The sequence below is a fragment of the Rhinichthys klamathensis genome, unplaced genomic scaffold (assembly GCF_029890125.1).
Source record: "Rhinichthys klamathensis goyatoka isolate OS25496 unplaced genomic scaffold, OSU_Roscu_1.1 h1tg000064l_1, whole genome shotgun sequence".
NCBI lineage: Eukaryota > Metazoa > Chordata > Actinopteri > Cypriniformes > Leuciscidae > Rhinichthys > Rhinichthys klamathensis.
Genome location: NW_026606607.1, coordinates 1,867,087 through 1,882,253, shown reverse-complemented (window position 1 = coordinate 1,882,253; position 15,167 = coordinate 1,867,087). Strand labels below are relative to the sequence as shown.

The window sequence follows — 15,167 nt, the reverse complement described above, 5'->3', positions numbered from 1 at the left end:
CATATAACACTTTGTATAATCTATACAAAGAAGCTAAACGCTTGTGAAACAGGAGTACACTTTACACAATAATATTGCAAAATGTATGTAATGCTTTTGGGCACTTATTTGCATGTTAATTGCAAATAAATAATTATAAAATAAACTGTATTATAGTTTAAATATGTATTAAATGCAATTAGCTGAACTTTATAGTGCTTTTTGACACACTTAAGTAGGATTTAAGTACATTTTTGTATGCAAGTTCATAATTACTTCTATTGTCTTTAAAATGTGGTTAAAGTGTGCTGCCAAATAGTATATATTGTATACTAAAATGTACTTTAATGTCATTTCTATTGAATGTTATGGAGGCCATAAAGGGACATGGTGATGGAAAAACAATATGAGATGGGAGAACAAAATATATATGTCAATGCTTTTGTGTTCTCTCTCAAATGTTTTAAGTTCCCTCAAGAAACTTTGTCCGCTCCCAAAATGTTTAGCTTTTTGGGTGAGCAAACTTGTACGATTCTAAACCAAAAATACTTTGTATGAGCTGCACTTCTCTTGTTTATTGCCCATTTAAGATTAATCGATTGTTGTATTCCTCGCTTTGGATAAAGCGTCTACTAAATGAATTAGTGCTGTCGAATTGATTAATTGCAATTAATCACATCTAACAAAAAAGTCAGTGTTTACATAATATATGTGTGTGTATATTATAAAATGTATATACATATTGTATATATGTCTGTGTGTGTATAACTTGTCCACACACACACATTTATACATATATATACTGCATATATACACTACCGTTCAAAAGTTTGGGGTCAGTGAGAATTTTATTTTTATTTTTTGGAGGAAAGAAATGAATACTTTTATTTATCAAGGACAGTAAAGACATTTATAATGTTACAAAATATTCGATTTCAAACAAATGCTGTTCTTTTGAACTTCCTATTCATCAAAGAATCCTAAAAAAAAAAAAAAAACTGTACAACTGACAGACCAACAACTGTTTCAACATTGATAATAATAATAAATGTTTCTTGAGCATCAAATCCTCATATTATACTGATTTGTGAAGGATCATTTGACACTGAAGACACTGACACTGGTGATGCTGAAAATTCAGCTTTGATCACAGGAATAAATTACACTTTACTATATATTCACACAGAAAACAGCTGATTTACACTGGAATAATATTTAATACTATAACTGATTTTTGTTGTATTCTTAATCAAATAAACGCAGCCATGGTTAGCAGAAGAGAATTCTTTTAAAAGTATTTAAAATCGTACCGACCCCAAACTTTTGAACGGTAGTGTATATGCGTATGTACTGTACATATACAGACGTAATTAACACATTGATGTATATAAATGTAATAATATATATACACACACACATATATTATGTAAACACAAACCTTTATGTTAGATGCGATTAATCGCAATTAATCGAGTTGACAGCACTAAAATGAATAAATGTAAATGCAAACGCAAAGTTTCTTGGGGGAACGCAAACGTTTTGTGAGCGAACACACACGTTTCGAAATATCATTTTTCCTCCCATGTCATATTTTTTCCACCACCATGTCCCTTTCGGCGTTCCGTAGAAATGCCATGTATTTAAATATATTTGTAATTAGACATCTGTAACAATGAAATTGCACTTTAGTACATTAAAAATGTATTACACCTTTAAATCGCCACAGTTAACACTTTAGTTAAATGTATAATTAAATACTTTACATGTGCTTTACTATGTTAATCAACCCATCAAAGTAAGTGTACATCTTAAAAGCATGTTAATTTTCACAAGGGTAGATAGATACTTGTATATCTTATATAACATGGTACTGAACGATTTCCATACATCCCATAATAATCACTACTTAGCCTAAATATGTTCATTCTTACTGACTAATGAATCATTGATGTTCAGTGTGTGGTGTTGGTGGATTCGCTCACATTAATTGGCTGTCCTCATCATATGCCAGAACGCGTGTGACGTCCCAGTCTCCTGATGTGATCGACTGCAGAGAATCTGTGCTGCTGTTGGGCTTCATGAACAAAACAAATTAAACAGACATCAGTCATACTGAATGGAACTCGAGATTGTGAATAATACAATGTTATTAATGTGTTGTCATTAAAAGAGACGTAGAACATGTCTGAAGTAATTAAGTAATTAGTCAATTAAATGCTGTCGACAGTGAAAAACGTGATTAGTTCAAAAATATCACAAAACCAACCGCCATGGCAAAATGAAGAAACTTGTTTGTATTAAAGGGGCGCCTTGATATTTTGACATATATGACAATTGTCTTTGTACCATTTCAGTTTTTCCCAATTGCTAAGACACATTTCTTGAAACTTACCCACTTTACCCAAAAGCAAACAATCAGCCCCAAACCATTTCATCTGTATTCAAAGTCAAACAATGCTTTCAGATCATCCACACAGCCAGTCAATATATAAACACTACAGAGCATTCATTAGACACTACATCAAAAATGGAGAACACAGCATCCAGAGCATCTAGTTACAGAAAAAAATTACATTGTAAACAGTAAACAAAATTTGCAATTATGTATGAGTATAGTAATCGCAACTAAGTAAGGTGAATATATTGTATACTGTAGGAACTGCAAGTGCAGTTTTGCATTGAATATTGTATAGTATGGAATGTCTGTATATTCCTTGTATATTCATTATTGTGTCCCAGCATTCTCAGTGCTGGGTTGTGTGACAGGGAGGGCATCCGATGTAAAACCTGTGCCAAATCATGTGTGTGTGAAGCGGACCCTGAAAATGTGTAGGGATAACGCTAAGAAAGAGCTGGGATGTCTGTATATTCAGCACTTGTGGAGTGTAAACACACAGTAGTTTGCAAAAGCCCAAAAGGTCAAAGACAACTCTAAATTAAAACATGTTTCTATATGCTATAGGAAGCTGTGCAGCAAAATCAAGGTCAGTGAGAGATTCATTCTGCCTCACGTTTACATGTTGGGTCCAGCCTGAGGACTTTGTCTGGCAAGAGACAACATTGCCTGTGATGTGGACAAAGGAGAAAACTCTCTAGTGTTCCAGATCCAGCCTTGACAACACTGTCCACACCTGGCTATTCCTCTTCCTCCCCATCCACCTACTCTTCCTCCTCTCCCTCTCAGACTGTTTCCATCCATTGTTGCTATAAAAATTCACTCTAAAATGGCTTATATTTTTGTACAGTTGGTTTGATCACATCATTAGAAACAAGTGTGAACCATTCTGAGCCGTTGTATGTAAACGATGACAACTGTGTTGTAGTTTAACTTTTGCCACATGTGTTTACCATTTAGCAACTGAAGTGCATCAAAGTGCAAAATGTGTTTTAGTGAGTGAGAATGTGTTTAGAGTTTTGCAAATCAGAGCATGAGATTTGCAAATGGTGTCTAACTGCCTGAACTTGTTTAATGTTTCTCAGACAAATAGGTTTTGGGCCTTTGATAATTTGGTACAGAGAAAGGGATTTATTGTCTTAGCAATTGTGAAAAACATCCTGCAAACATCCTGCAAGTTTCAGAGCTTAAAATGTCCTCCTTATTATAAACAAAGCATTTAATGAAGCTCCCAAAGACAGTTCGTTTGGATACTGAGGGATTTGAGATGTCACACATGATGTCATATTTCTGCCTCCAGAGCAAGACATCGACAAATAGTTTTACATCATCGCACCATAGGCCCCGCCCACTGGCGTTCAGTCGCTTCGCATCAAAAGCAAATAGTCATTATAATTAATGACACTGTCTACACTGGATACAGCATACAGATTCAAAAGTTTGAAAAGCCCTGCTTTAACACACTTTGCTGAAGTTTGTACCTGTGAGATGGACATGGAGATGTGGAAGAACTTCCCTCGTCCTCCCTGTGGGATTGCTCTGGTGAAGAACAGCCTCAGACCGTCTTTAGAAAACAGCGGCTCTTCATTCTGTTTGGGAAATTATCATTACCGTCACACCAGCACCATTATTACTGTCATCAGGTGATGTTTTCCACCCATGGTAGTGTTTCGTCATTTGGTTTGCTCTGCAGAGTTTCATAATTACTGAATTATAAGACCCGCAGGAGCACTAGAGAATGCGTCCGCAGCACAGAGCGGTCGTATATCTCCAAACAACACCAAAAACGTTAAAACCATAACAACATATATTAGAATGTGAATTATTATTATGATGATGCAGTGCATATGTAATAGTGCGTCTGAGCCCTCAGGCCTATTTCTGCAGGAGCCACACAATCCTTTATTCATGTTATTGCAAAACATTTCATGCGACCACTTTCTCCCTCTGGTGAAAAACAGACATGAAAAACTAATCAGGAAAAACAATATCAGCTCAAGCACGGTACTGTGGGGAATATGATAAGACAAACAACATCAAACGTTCCTGACTATTCAAAGCCGTTATCATTGACAAACACTGACATGGCACATCCCATCATTTCTTCCCCCTGTCTAGGCAGAGGAAGTTAATTCTCACCTGTCTGTGCAGCCACCCCTCACTTTCATCCTCATGTTTCTGAAGAAAAAAGCAAACAAAAAACATGGTAAGATTGCAGTGAAATATTACAAGTGTGCAGAATCGAGTTTCTGACTCATTTAGTCAAATTCAATAAAACCTGTGAACATTTTTTTCTTAATGAAACAAAGTACTAACTAGCAATCAACAATACAGTGACCTGGTTACCTACTGCGTTTAAAGTGCTGTTCATGTGAATTCACGTCATTGGTTTAGAAAAATAAAAGAAATAATGGAAATGGAAAATACTTAAAAAACCCAGGCATACCTTGGTGCAGACACCCGTTGTGGCCACACAGAGGGTCAGGATGGAGATATTCTGGGCTCGGTTCAACCAGTTTACTGCCAGTTTCGTACTTGTGGCCCACTTCACCATAGTCACATAGTATTCACTGTAATATACACAAGAAATAAGCAGCAATGTCTTCTGGCAGAAAGACTATATCCAATCACTAGACCTTGACCGAATCTTTCAAAGGTTTTCGTAGAATTCAAATGCCCATCGTTCACAGCTATACAAAATTCTTTATTCTACACCCCTTTATTGGATATTTTGGCTAATTTGATGATACTTTCAGCTAGGGATGCATAATATATCAGTATCATATTGGTTACAGGCTGATTTTTATTTTTTTTTGCACATTTTCTCTATTTTCTAAATGTGATATAAACATATTATTAATACAATATATTCATTATATTTATTTACATATTAATCTTTAGCAAAACTCAAAATGAATATCCATTTTTTAATACTGTTCAATAAAATGTTGCAATGTATAAATTCACTTTTAGCAGAATTTTAATGTCATCCATTTATCGGTTCTTGGCCATAACCAAAAATGGTAACACTTTAGTTTAGGGTCCAATTCTCACTATTAAGTCGTTGCTTATTAGCATGCATATTCCGAGGATATTTGCTGTTTTTTAGTACTTATAAAGCACATATTAATGCCTTTTTCTGCATGACCATATTCTACATCCCTTAATCTTACCAAATACCCAAACTTATACCTTACTAACTATTAATAAGCAGTAATTAGAAATGTATTGAGGCAAAATTCGTAGTTAATAGTGAGAATTGGTCCTTAATCCTAAGTGTGACACAAAATATCACCCTAAGGGCTGGTGGTGATGTAAAAATAATAGGAACAATTTTATTTCAATGCTTTTGCATTCGCTTGCAAAACTTTTGAGCTCTCTCACAAAAGTGTTACTTTCCCCAGAGAAAATTTGGAAAATCTTTTGCGTTCTGTTGCAAAAGTATTATCATCGAAATATAGTTTTTCCTCCAACCTCATATTATTTCCATCACAAAAGTTTTGGTCCTGAAAGCAAAGGTTTGAGAGAATGCCAGCTTTTTGTGAGAGAACGCAAAGATTCTCAGGCGAATTCAAACGTTTTGTGACAAAAACGCAAAGCATTCAAATCTCAATTTTTCCCCAACAACATCCATTGTAAATTTCCCTATAATGAACATTTGGAAAGTAAATTAATGCATCAGCCCACCCTATTCTTTGGTCCTCTGGTCTTCTCATCTCAATAGTGTGCAGTGGGCCATTGAGATTCACCACATACAGAGAAATGACGGGGTTTTCCTCCCCTGCCTGGAAGAAAAACATTCAAGTATAACACATTTTAATCTTCACCACTACCCCTTATGTTTACAGTAATGCAAAAAAGTCTTTACCTTGGGGTAATGGTATTGTCTCGCCGTAGGGTAGACAGAGCCGGTGAACATGGGGATCTCCATTTTTGGCACCAGCGTGTCGTTGATGGTTGCGTACGCGAGCCTGGCCCCATCCGGAGACCACCAGTGTGCGATGTGAGACTTAAAGATCTCCGCTGCACAAGAAAGATTCAGGAGTTTCTCTCAGTCATATTTCACTGTGGTTCAATCACTCGAATAATTGCAAGAATAGTAAAGAGTAATCATCCATGACACAGCGTCTCTCAGGTCTCATTCCAGCTACGTCTACACACACACACACACACACACACACACACTGAGATTTCCCATCTTCATTCGGATACAGTTGATGCACCTGACGCGGTTAAGAGCATTTCTCCGTAACCACCTGTTTCTATATGAATCTTTGCACAGAGGCAGCGAGGAAGGTTCTGGCCCATAAATCACAGGGCGGACTGTAATCTCAGCGGGGCCGGTGAGAGAGAGAGAGAGAGAGAGAGAGAGAGAGAGAGAGAGAGAGAGAGAGAGAGAGAGAGAGAGAGAGAGAGAATCGGCCTTCTTCATCAAGTGCCCCTTCTCTTCTACAATATTAGGGAAAAAAGCAATTTCTGGACTTCACCAAGGGCAGCGGAAATAGGGTCTGACCCCTCTTCCTGAGCTCCAATAGGCAGGAAGCCACATGCTCAGCACAGTTGTGCTCACTTAATCACCTACAGAGAGAGTGAGTGAACAAATCTGTTCAGAGAGCTTATGTTGGCATCTGAGGATTTTGACAGTTATTTTTAGTTAGCTTATGGTTTTAATTTTTAGATCCATTTTTGTTTTGAATTAATTAATTAGTATATTAATGTAATTTACACTACTGATAAAAAGACTGTGGTCAGTACGTTTTTTTTTACAGAAATTTATACTTTTATTAATCAAGGATACATTAAACGTGAAAATAACATTTTACATGGTTACAAAAGGTTTATATTTCAAATAAATGCGGTTATTTTGAACTTTCTATTCATCAAAGAAGACTATATAATAGTTTCCACAAAAATATTAAGCACAACTGTTTTCAACATTGATAATAATCAGAAATGTTTCTTGAGCAGCAAATCAGCATATTAGAATGATTTCTGAAGGGTCATGTGACACTGAAGACTGGAGTAATGATGCTGAAAATTCAGCTTTGCATCACATGAATAAATGACATTTTAAATTATATTAAAATAGAAAACAGTTATTTTGAATTGTAATATTTCACAGTATTGCTGTTTTTACTGTATTTTTGATCAAATAAACGCATCCTTTGTGAGACTTCTTTCAAAAACATTCATATAAAATAAAGTAAGATCATATTTATTCATATATTCATGTTATTTATATAAAATAATGTTTATTAATAATACTGCCACATGTAAGTTCTGTGTTCCCTCCTTCATTGTGTTTTTGGTTCTGTCCTGTGACCTAGTTTTCCTCAGTCTGTTTATTTAGTCATTACATTCAACTGTGTCCTATTAATTATTATCTCATCAGCTCCCTTATTTGTTCTAGTCTTTATTCTCCCTGTTTCTTTCAGTTGGTGTCCGTTCTCGTCAATGTTAAAGTGTGTTATGTCTGCTTCCCTGAGTTCTCCTGTTTGGATTAAAGACTATTTTATTTGAATCTTCGTCTTCATGCACTTATTTTCAGCAGCACCCGTGACAAATACAATAATTTGCGGTTTTGAACAATGCTTTCTAGGTTTTGGGTTTTGATGTAAATATCATTTTGATTTCTGAAGTGAATCTGATTTTAACAAATGCATGTCCAATTACAGTGTAAACATTTAAAAGGCTTACATTTTAAGTTGTTCGAGTAACATAACTCTTTGTACTTGACATTTTATATACTTGATATATAGGCCTAAGTTGTGGATTTCCAAACTACTTTCATTTGTATCAGACATTTGGGAAATATGATTTGTTTTAAAGACCCACTCCGATGAAAATAATGTTTTTCTAGGTGTTAACATGTTCTTGTGGCATTTTTCTGATGTTAGAGGACATATCTTGAGAAAAATAAGCTCAAAGTTGTATTTCTGAGTATTTCTACATTCAAATGGCTGTGAATCAGTAGCAGACGCTAAAATGCCGGCTAAAATAGACTGGAGTTGTGACGTAACTCCACTGGGCGTCTCCACACGCGACGTCTTGGAGTGAAATAATGATCGGTGATCGGTGATAACTTTGATTAACTTCGGATATTAATAATTAACGTGTATATAATACTGTTGCCCCACCGGTATTGGGGGTGTAAGCTAGCGGGAGAGACAAAGCTCTCAGCAACGGGCAGGGGGAGGGTCGTCTCCGTACCAACGGCTCCGCCCACAACGCAGAGGCGAATTGCTAATGAGCTACTGCCGCTCTGCTGAAGCGAAGTCCCAGAAAACGGCACAGGTTTAGTGATTTTGGCTAAAAATGGCATAATCAGAATTTAAAGACCACTGGGAATGTTTAAAAATAGCTCAAAATATGATCGGAGGGGGACTTTAATATTATATACTAAGTTTGCGAGTTTACTCTCATCTGCTCATTTCATCTGTGTGCTTTAATGTTGGCTCCTTCCAAAACCTTAAATGTTGCAAATGGATGCTTCCATTTGGTTGGCCTTTGAACTTAGTATAGATGTATCCTTTACTGCTAATGATATCCCACAATCCTGTGTGTTTCAAGTTTTCTTGGTCCGTATACAACAGCTTTGAAAATTGAAGCTTGAAACATTTTTGGGTGAACTAGCCCTTGAATGCCAATGAGGACAAGTTTTTAATAACACATTTGAATGCCTTGAGAGCATGATGTGGATGTTTCTAGAGGAAGTGCTTGTGAGTATCATGGGAACTTTACAATGAATCTGATCATTAAAGAGATGCTGACCCATGGATGAACCAAAGCAAGCCTGCAGCAGACATCTCTGTACAAAACAGCAAAAACGGCTCTCATTAGACATAAGGTGTCAGAAACCCTGCAAACACATCTCTCTCTCATTCCTGTTTTCTGTGTGTATGTCTGTGCCCTTTATTCTGCCAAACACACACTCACACTCTCAGTAGTGAGCCAGGAAGCTTGTTGGGCTGTTGATTGCTCACACAGGGAGGTTTAATAGCAGAGCTGAATGACAGATGAAACACAAGTGTGTGTTTTGAGAGCTGGAGGACAGTAAAGTCGCGTCCAGCACACACACAGTCCTCTTACACTTGTCCTTTAACCAGAGGAAACAGCTGTAGGTGAATGAGCTGAAACTTTACTGTTCAGACTGAGCATTTCCATCATCTTTTCTTCATTCTAAAAACCAACAAAACTTTTGACGTGCCCCTGTGTACAGGCTATTCCAAATAGGGCCAAACACTAAGCAGCATTACACATATAATTCATGGAAAGGCAATCCCACAATGCATCGTGAAACATTTTCATCACAATTTTTACTTTATTTCTCGTAATTCAGACTTTTTACTCAGAATTCAAGTTTACATATAACACAATTCTAAGTTTATTTCTTGCAATTTTGAGTTAACATCCTAGAATTCTGACAATTTTTCTCAAAATTCTATTTTTTTATCTTGCAATTCGGACCTCAGAATTTATTAAACTTATTTATTAAATTAAGTTTATTAAACACACAGATGTGAATTCCTTTTTTTTTTTAATTATGAGTTTATATCTTGCAATTTTTTTCTTGAAATTCCAAGCTTATAACTTGCAACTTTGAGCAAACATCTCACAATTCTGACTAATTTTCCCCAAATTGGATTATTTCTAGCTCGCAATTAAAACTTCCTCAAAATTGTTTTAAAGATTTTAACACACAGTTCTGACTTTATTTCAAGTACATTTTCCAGCTTATATCTCAAAATTGTGAGATATAAAGTCAATTCTTAGAAAAAAAGTCAAATATGTAAATGTATTGCAAGATGTAAATTCCAAATCATAGGGTATAAACACAGAATTGCAATAAATAAAGCCAGAATTATGAGATAAAAGTCACATTTACTGTAGGAGTCAAAGGGCCCTATCTTGCACCCGGCGCAAATGACTTTGTACACTGACGCATGTATCATTCCTATTTTGCACCCGCGCAAAGCGGACTTTTCCCTCCACAGACGCACGTCGGTTAACTAAGAAATACACTTGCGCTCCCCGGGGCGGTTCAGCGCAAAGAGGAGGCGTGTTCCGGCGCAAACTTTCCCTCATGCTATTTTGCTGTTGAACAAAACAATCTACACTCACCGGCCACTTTATTAGGTACCCCATGCTAGTAACGGGTTGGACCCCCTTTTGCCTTCAGAACTGCCTCAATTCTTCGTGGCATAGATTCAACAAGGTGCTGGAAGCATTCCTCAGGGAGTTTGGTCCATATTGACATGATGGCATCACACAGTTGCCGCAGATTTGTCGGCTGCACATCCATGATGCGAATCTCCCGTTCCACCACATCCCAAAGATGCTCTATTGGGTTGAGATCTGGTGACTGTGGAGGCCATTTTAGTACAGTGAACTCATTGTCATGTTCAAGAAACCAATTTGAAATGATTAGAGCTTTGTGACATGGTGGAAGTAGCCATAAGAGGATGGGTACATGGTGGCCATAAAGAGATGGACATGGTCAGAAACAATGCTCAGGTAGGCCGTGGCATTTAAACGATGCCCAATTGGCACTAAGGGGCCTAAAGTGTGCCAGGAAAACATCCCCCACACCATTACACCACCACCACCAGCCTGCACAGTGGTAACAAGGCATGATGGTTCCATGTTCTCATTCTGTTTACGCCAAATTCTGACTCTAACATCTGAATCTCTCAACAGAAATCGAGACTCATCAGACCAGGCAACATTTTTCCAGTCTTCAACTGTCCAATTTTGGGGAGCTCTTGCACATTGTAGCCTCTTTTTCCTATTTGTAGTGGAGATGAGTGGTACCCGGTGGAGTCTTCTGCTGTTGTAGCCCATCCGCCTCAAGGTTGTGCGTGTTGTGGCTTCACAAATGCTTTGCTGCATACCTCGGTTGTAACGAGTGGTTATTTCAGTCACTGTTGCCCTTCTATCAGCTCGAACCAGTCTGGCCATTCTCCTCTGACCTCTGGCATCAACAAGGCATTTCCGCCCACAGAACTGCCGCTCACTGGATGTTTTTTCTTTTTCGGACCATTCTCTGTAAACCCTAGAGATGGTTGTGCGTGAAAATCCCAGTAGATTAGCAGTTTCTGAAATACTCAGACCAGCCCTTCTGGCACCAACAATCATGCCACGTTCAAAGTCACTCAAATCACCTTTCTTCCCCATACTGATGCTCGGTTTGAACTGCAGGAGATTGTCTTGACCATGTCTACATGCCTAAATGCACTGAGTTGCCGCCATGTGATTGGCTGCTTAGAAATTAAGTGTTAACGAGCAGTTGGACAGGTGTACCTAATAAAGTGGCCGGTGAGTGTATATTGTCTATAAAACAATTGCGCCACTGACCAGAAAAAACCTAGTCTAAAGTCAGTGGCGCGTTGCGCGTTGTTCATTATGCTATTTTAAGGGCGCATGCTTGACCATAATCAATGTAGCGTGTGCACAACGCACATACACTTTGATTCTCTCATCTAAGCAGCCGTTTTAATTTTTGCAAATCATACATTATTACGATAGATAGATAGATAGATAGATAGATAGATAGATAGATAATTTATTATAAAAGCATACATGTAGCTTACACATTTACCCAAATTATCATACGGCTGTTTAACAGAAGTTAATTTGGGTGGGTTTCTCCATCCCCAATGTCACTTCTCTGTGTTTTACGCCCCTGACGAGAACGTTGCTCTCCTCGGCTGTGAACCGCTCCTGGCGCGCGCCTGGCAAATCCGCCGTTATAATAGGAATCCGCTTTAGAACAAGCGCGCCTGCTCTTAAAGGGAATGTGAGATGACGCTCTGATTGGTTTATTTCACGTTACGCCCAAACCACACCTATGAATAATGAAGCTACTTCAGACCAACCCCTTTTAGATTTGCGCCTGGCGCAAGAGGCATTTATCCCGCCGGGAAAATAGCAACAGCGCCGGAGGAGCAAGTAACTCCGCCCACAAAGTTACTTGTGCTTTGACACTTGCGTTTCAGATCGTTAAAATAGGGCCCAAAATGTGTTTATACAGGTGATGTGTTATTCTCATTTTGACCATTGAGTGGCGCTGTGCACATTATAGAGATATCAGTGTATATACTGTAGGTGGTCTTCCTTATGCTGTAGGGAAGTGTTTTGACCCGGAAGGGCAAAAAGGTTTTGACCGCAACAGCGAAAGCGGTGAACGTATGTACACTTCTCTTTAACATGTAAATGGAAAAATCTAAAATTGGACATTATGCACAGTGGTGTTGTGGAGCCAATAAACTGTGTATGGTGATGCAACGGAAGAATGGTCTTCTCGTTTTTTATGGATGAAATAAACAATGTAACACCAAAGCAAGAAAGTCAGTCAACCTAATTACTCCAGGACCAAACAACTCAGTAGCTTAAAGAATTGGATTTAGCTCCTACAATACAAGTCAAAACCTTTTCATGTGGAACTTTGTTTGGAATACGTTTGGATACATTGAAGAGGACACAATGTTAACGGGAGTCGCTGGATTTTGAAATCTGTGGTTTGCCAGCAGTGTAAAGGACGTCGGTTGAAGAAACAAAGGATCATCTAATGGCGCCCAACGCACTGAGGTATGTGTATGGCCATTCAGTTGTGTGCACACGTAATTCAAATGAATGAAATGGTCTGATCGCCAACGTGGGCAGATAAAAGACTTTGACACTGACTGTTTGTTGTAATGAACTATAAAAAAATAGACTAATCCTTATGGAGACACGCAATGCAACATTGGATAGAACTGTGGGGTCTGGTGTATCAGTTGTTAAATCAAATAGTGTGGTTAGCAATGTGGAAGTACAAACTGAAAAATGTGTAGCTGATAAATTGGATAAGTTGCAAGCTGGCAGAAAAGCCAAACTGAATAAGGCAGATAATATAAGAAAATCCTTGCAAGAGTTTATTCAAAAGGATGACAAATTACAGGTACAATGTGCATTTGAAGAGTTTATTGAGGTATGTGGTAATGCAAAAAGCATTCATGAGTCTGTATTGGGTTTATTGCCACCAGATGAAAAGGAAGAACAAGAAATGTGGTTTAAGGCAAAAACTATGTTTAATGATGAATGCATTGCTGATGCAAATTAATGGATTTTGTGTAATGAAGGTAATGTGTTTGCAAGAGAATGTGATGATAATGATGATGGTAATTATCCAAATGACAGTGTGTCCAATGTGGAAAGTAAACGTTCAAAAGGCAGCATGAGCAGTAGTAGAAGGAGCACTGCATCCTCTGCAAGGGTAAAAGCAGAAGCCGATAGAGCTGCAATTGTTGCTCGTGCTGCAGGTTTAAAGGATAGGTATGCTCTTGAGGAGCAAGAGCAGCAGGAGGAAAAGGGAGCAGCTCGACTTGGAGGCTGAATTGGCTGCATCTACTGCTAAATTGGCTGTTTTAGAGGCTTTTGAATGAAAAAGCTCTTCTCGAGGATCTTCAAGTGTTATGAATTCCCACTCGGGAAAGGAAGGAAATCTGGCAATGGGTTAAACCCTATGGCAACGGAATACAAACCTGGACAAGGGAAATCAGTTCAACAAAGTGTTTGTTTATTACCACCTGGCCAAATAGTTGATGTGCGACCTAAGACAAGTGAGAGTCGGATTAACATTGCTACAAGTCAACAGTATGCTGTTAATAAACAACGACCGACAATAGCTGCACAGGCAACATCACAGCATCCAACTTTTCAATTAAAGGACAAGAGGTCTGTATATTATGATACCACTGGTCAGAATACATCTGATGGTATTCTTAAAATCATGCATAAGCGAAATGAAATCACAACTGCCTTGCTTCAACATAATAGTTCAATGTCATTGCCACCAAGAAATATTCCCATATTTGATGGAGATTCACTTCAATACAGAACCTTTATAAAAGCTTTTGAACAAGGTGTGGAAGAAAAGGCCAGTAAATCAGATTGTTTGTTCTATTTAGAGCAATATACTGCCCTACAAAGGCAAAAGACCTTAACTCACCAGAGTGTGAAACTGAGAAAAATGACTTTAAAGTTTTTTTGTTGTCCAGCCAATTGTATGATAGGTAGGACAATGAAAATTTGCCAAGTAGTTGTCATAATGAATATATTTATCTACATTAAAAAATATTTAGCTCAAACTTGACCTTTGACCCCTATTCGGAAGTTACTGTATTCTGCCTTTGCATTATCTGCAAAACAATAATGGGTCATACAAAGGCAAAATACCTTAACTTCTAATTTATTGACCATTTTGCCTTTTATCACTCTATACAAACATTTCTATGATAACAACGATAGCCTTAAAATAACATTTAGTAAGTTCTGTCTAGTAAGGGTTAATATTACATCAATAGTTACAAAATATTACAAAATAAAAAAATTATGAGAAAGACCTTAACTCGCTAGAGTTTGGAACTGAGAAAAATGACTTTAAAGATTTTCAGTTGTCCCTCCAAATTAATTATAGGTAGGACACTGTAAATCTGGCAATTAGATGTTTTAGTAATAAAAATTATCTACATAAAAAATCTTGAGCTCAAACTTGACTTTTGACCACTATTTTAAAGTTACGGTACTCTGCCTTTGCATTGTCAGCAAAAAGTGAGAAGTTATGCCAAGGCAAAAGGCAGTAACTTCCACATTATCAATATTTGGTTGCTGATCACCATTAACAAAATCATTATAGTAACACCTGTATAAAATCTAGTGATCATGGCATTTATTTTGTATGATTTACACTTATAGACATCTACTTATAACTACCCTGTGCTTTGGTTGCATTCTGGTGGCATTATTAATACAT

General features: G+C 37.5%; 1 protein-coding gene across 4 annotated transcripts in view; it reads right to left on the bottom strand.

The window, feature by feature from the left end:
* The window catches only part of dpp6a (dipeptidyl-peptidase 6a), a 480,936-nt gene that overhangs the window by 28,405 nt on the left and 437,364 nt on the right, over positions 1-15,167 (bottom strand). For all 4 annotated transcript variants that reach the window (XM_056249831.1, XM_056249832.1, XM_056249829.1 and 1 more), the window contains 6 exons: positions 6,243-6,397; positions 6,062-6,159; positions 4,821-4,944; positions 4,514-4,552; positions 3,856-3,963; positions 1,962-2,053 (listed from right to left, as the gene is read on the bottom strand). In XM_056249831.1, coding sequence (XP_056105806.1) covers positions 1,962-2,053; positions 3,856-3,963; positions 4,514-4,552; positions 4,821-4,944; positions 6,062-6,159; positions 6,243-6,397 — 616 coding nt within the window. The remainder of the gene's footprint in view (positions 1-1,961; positions 2,054-3,855; positions 3,964-4,513; positions 4,553-4,820; positions 4,945-6,061; positions 6,160-6,242; positions 6,398-15,167) is intronic.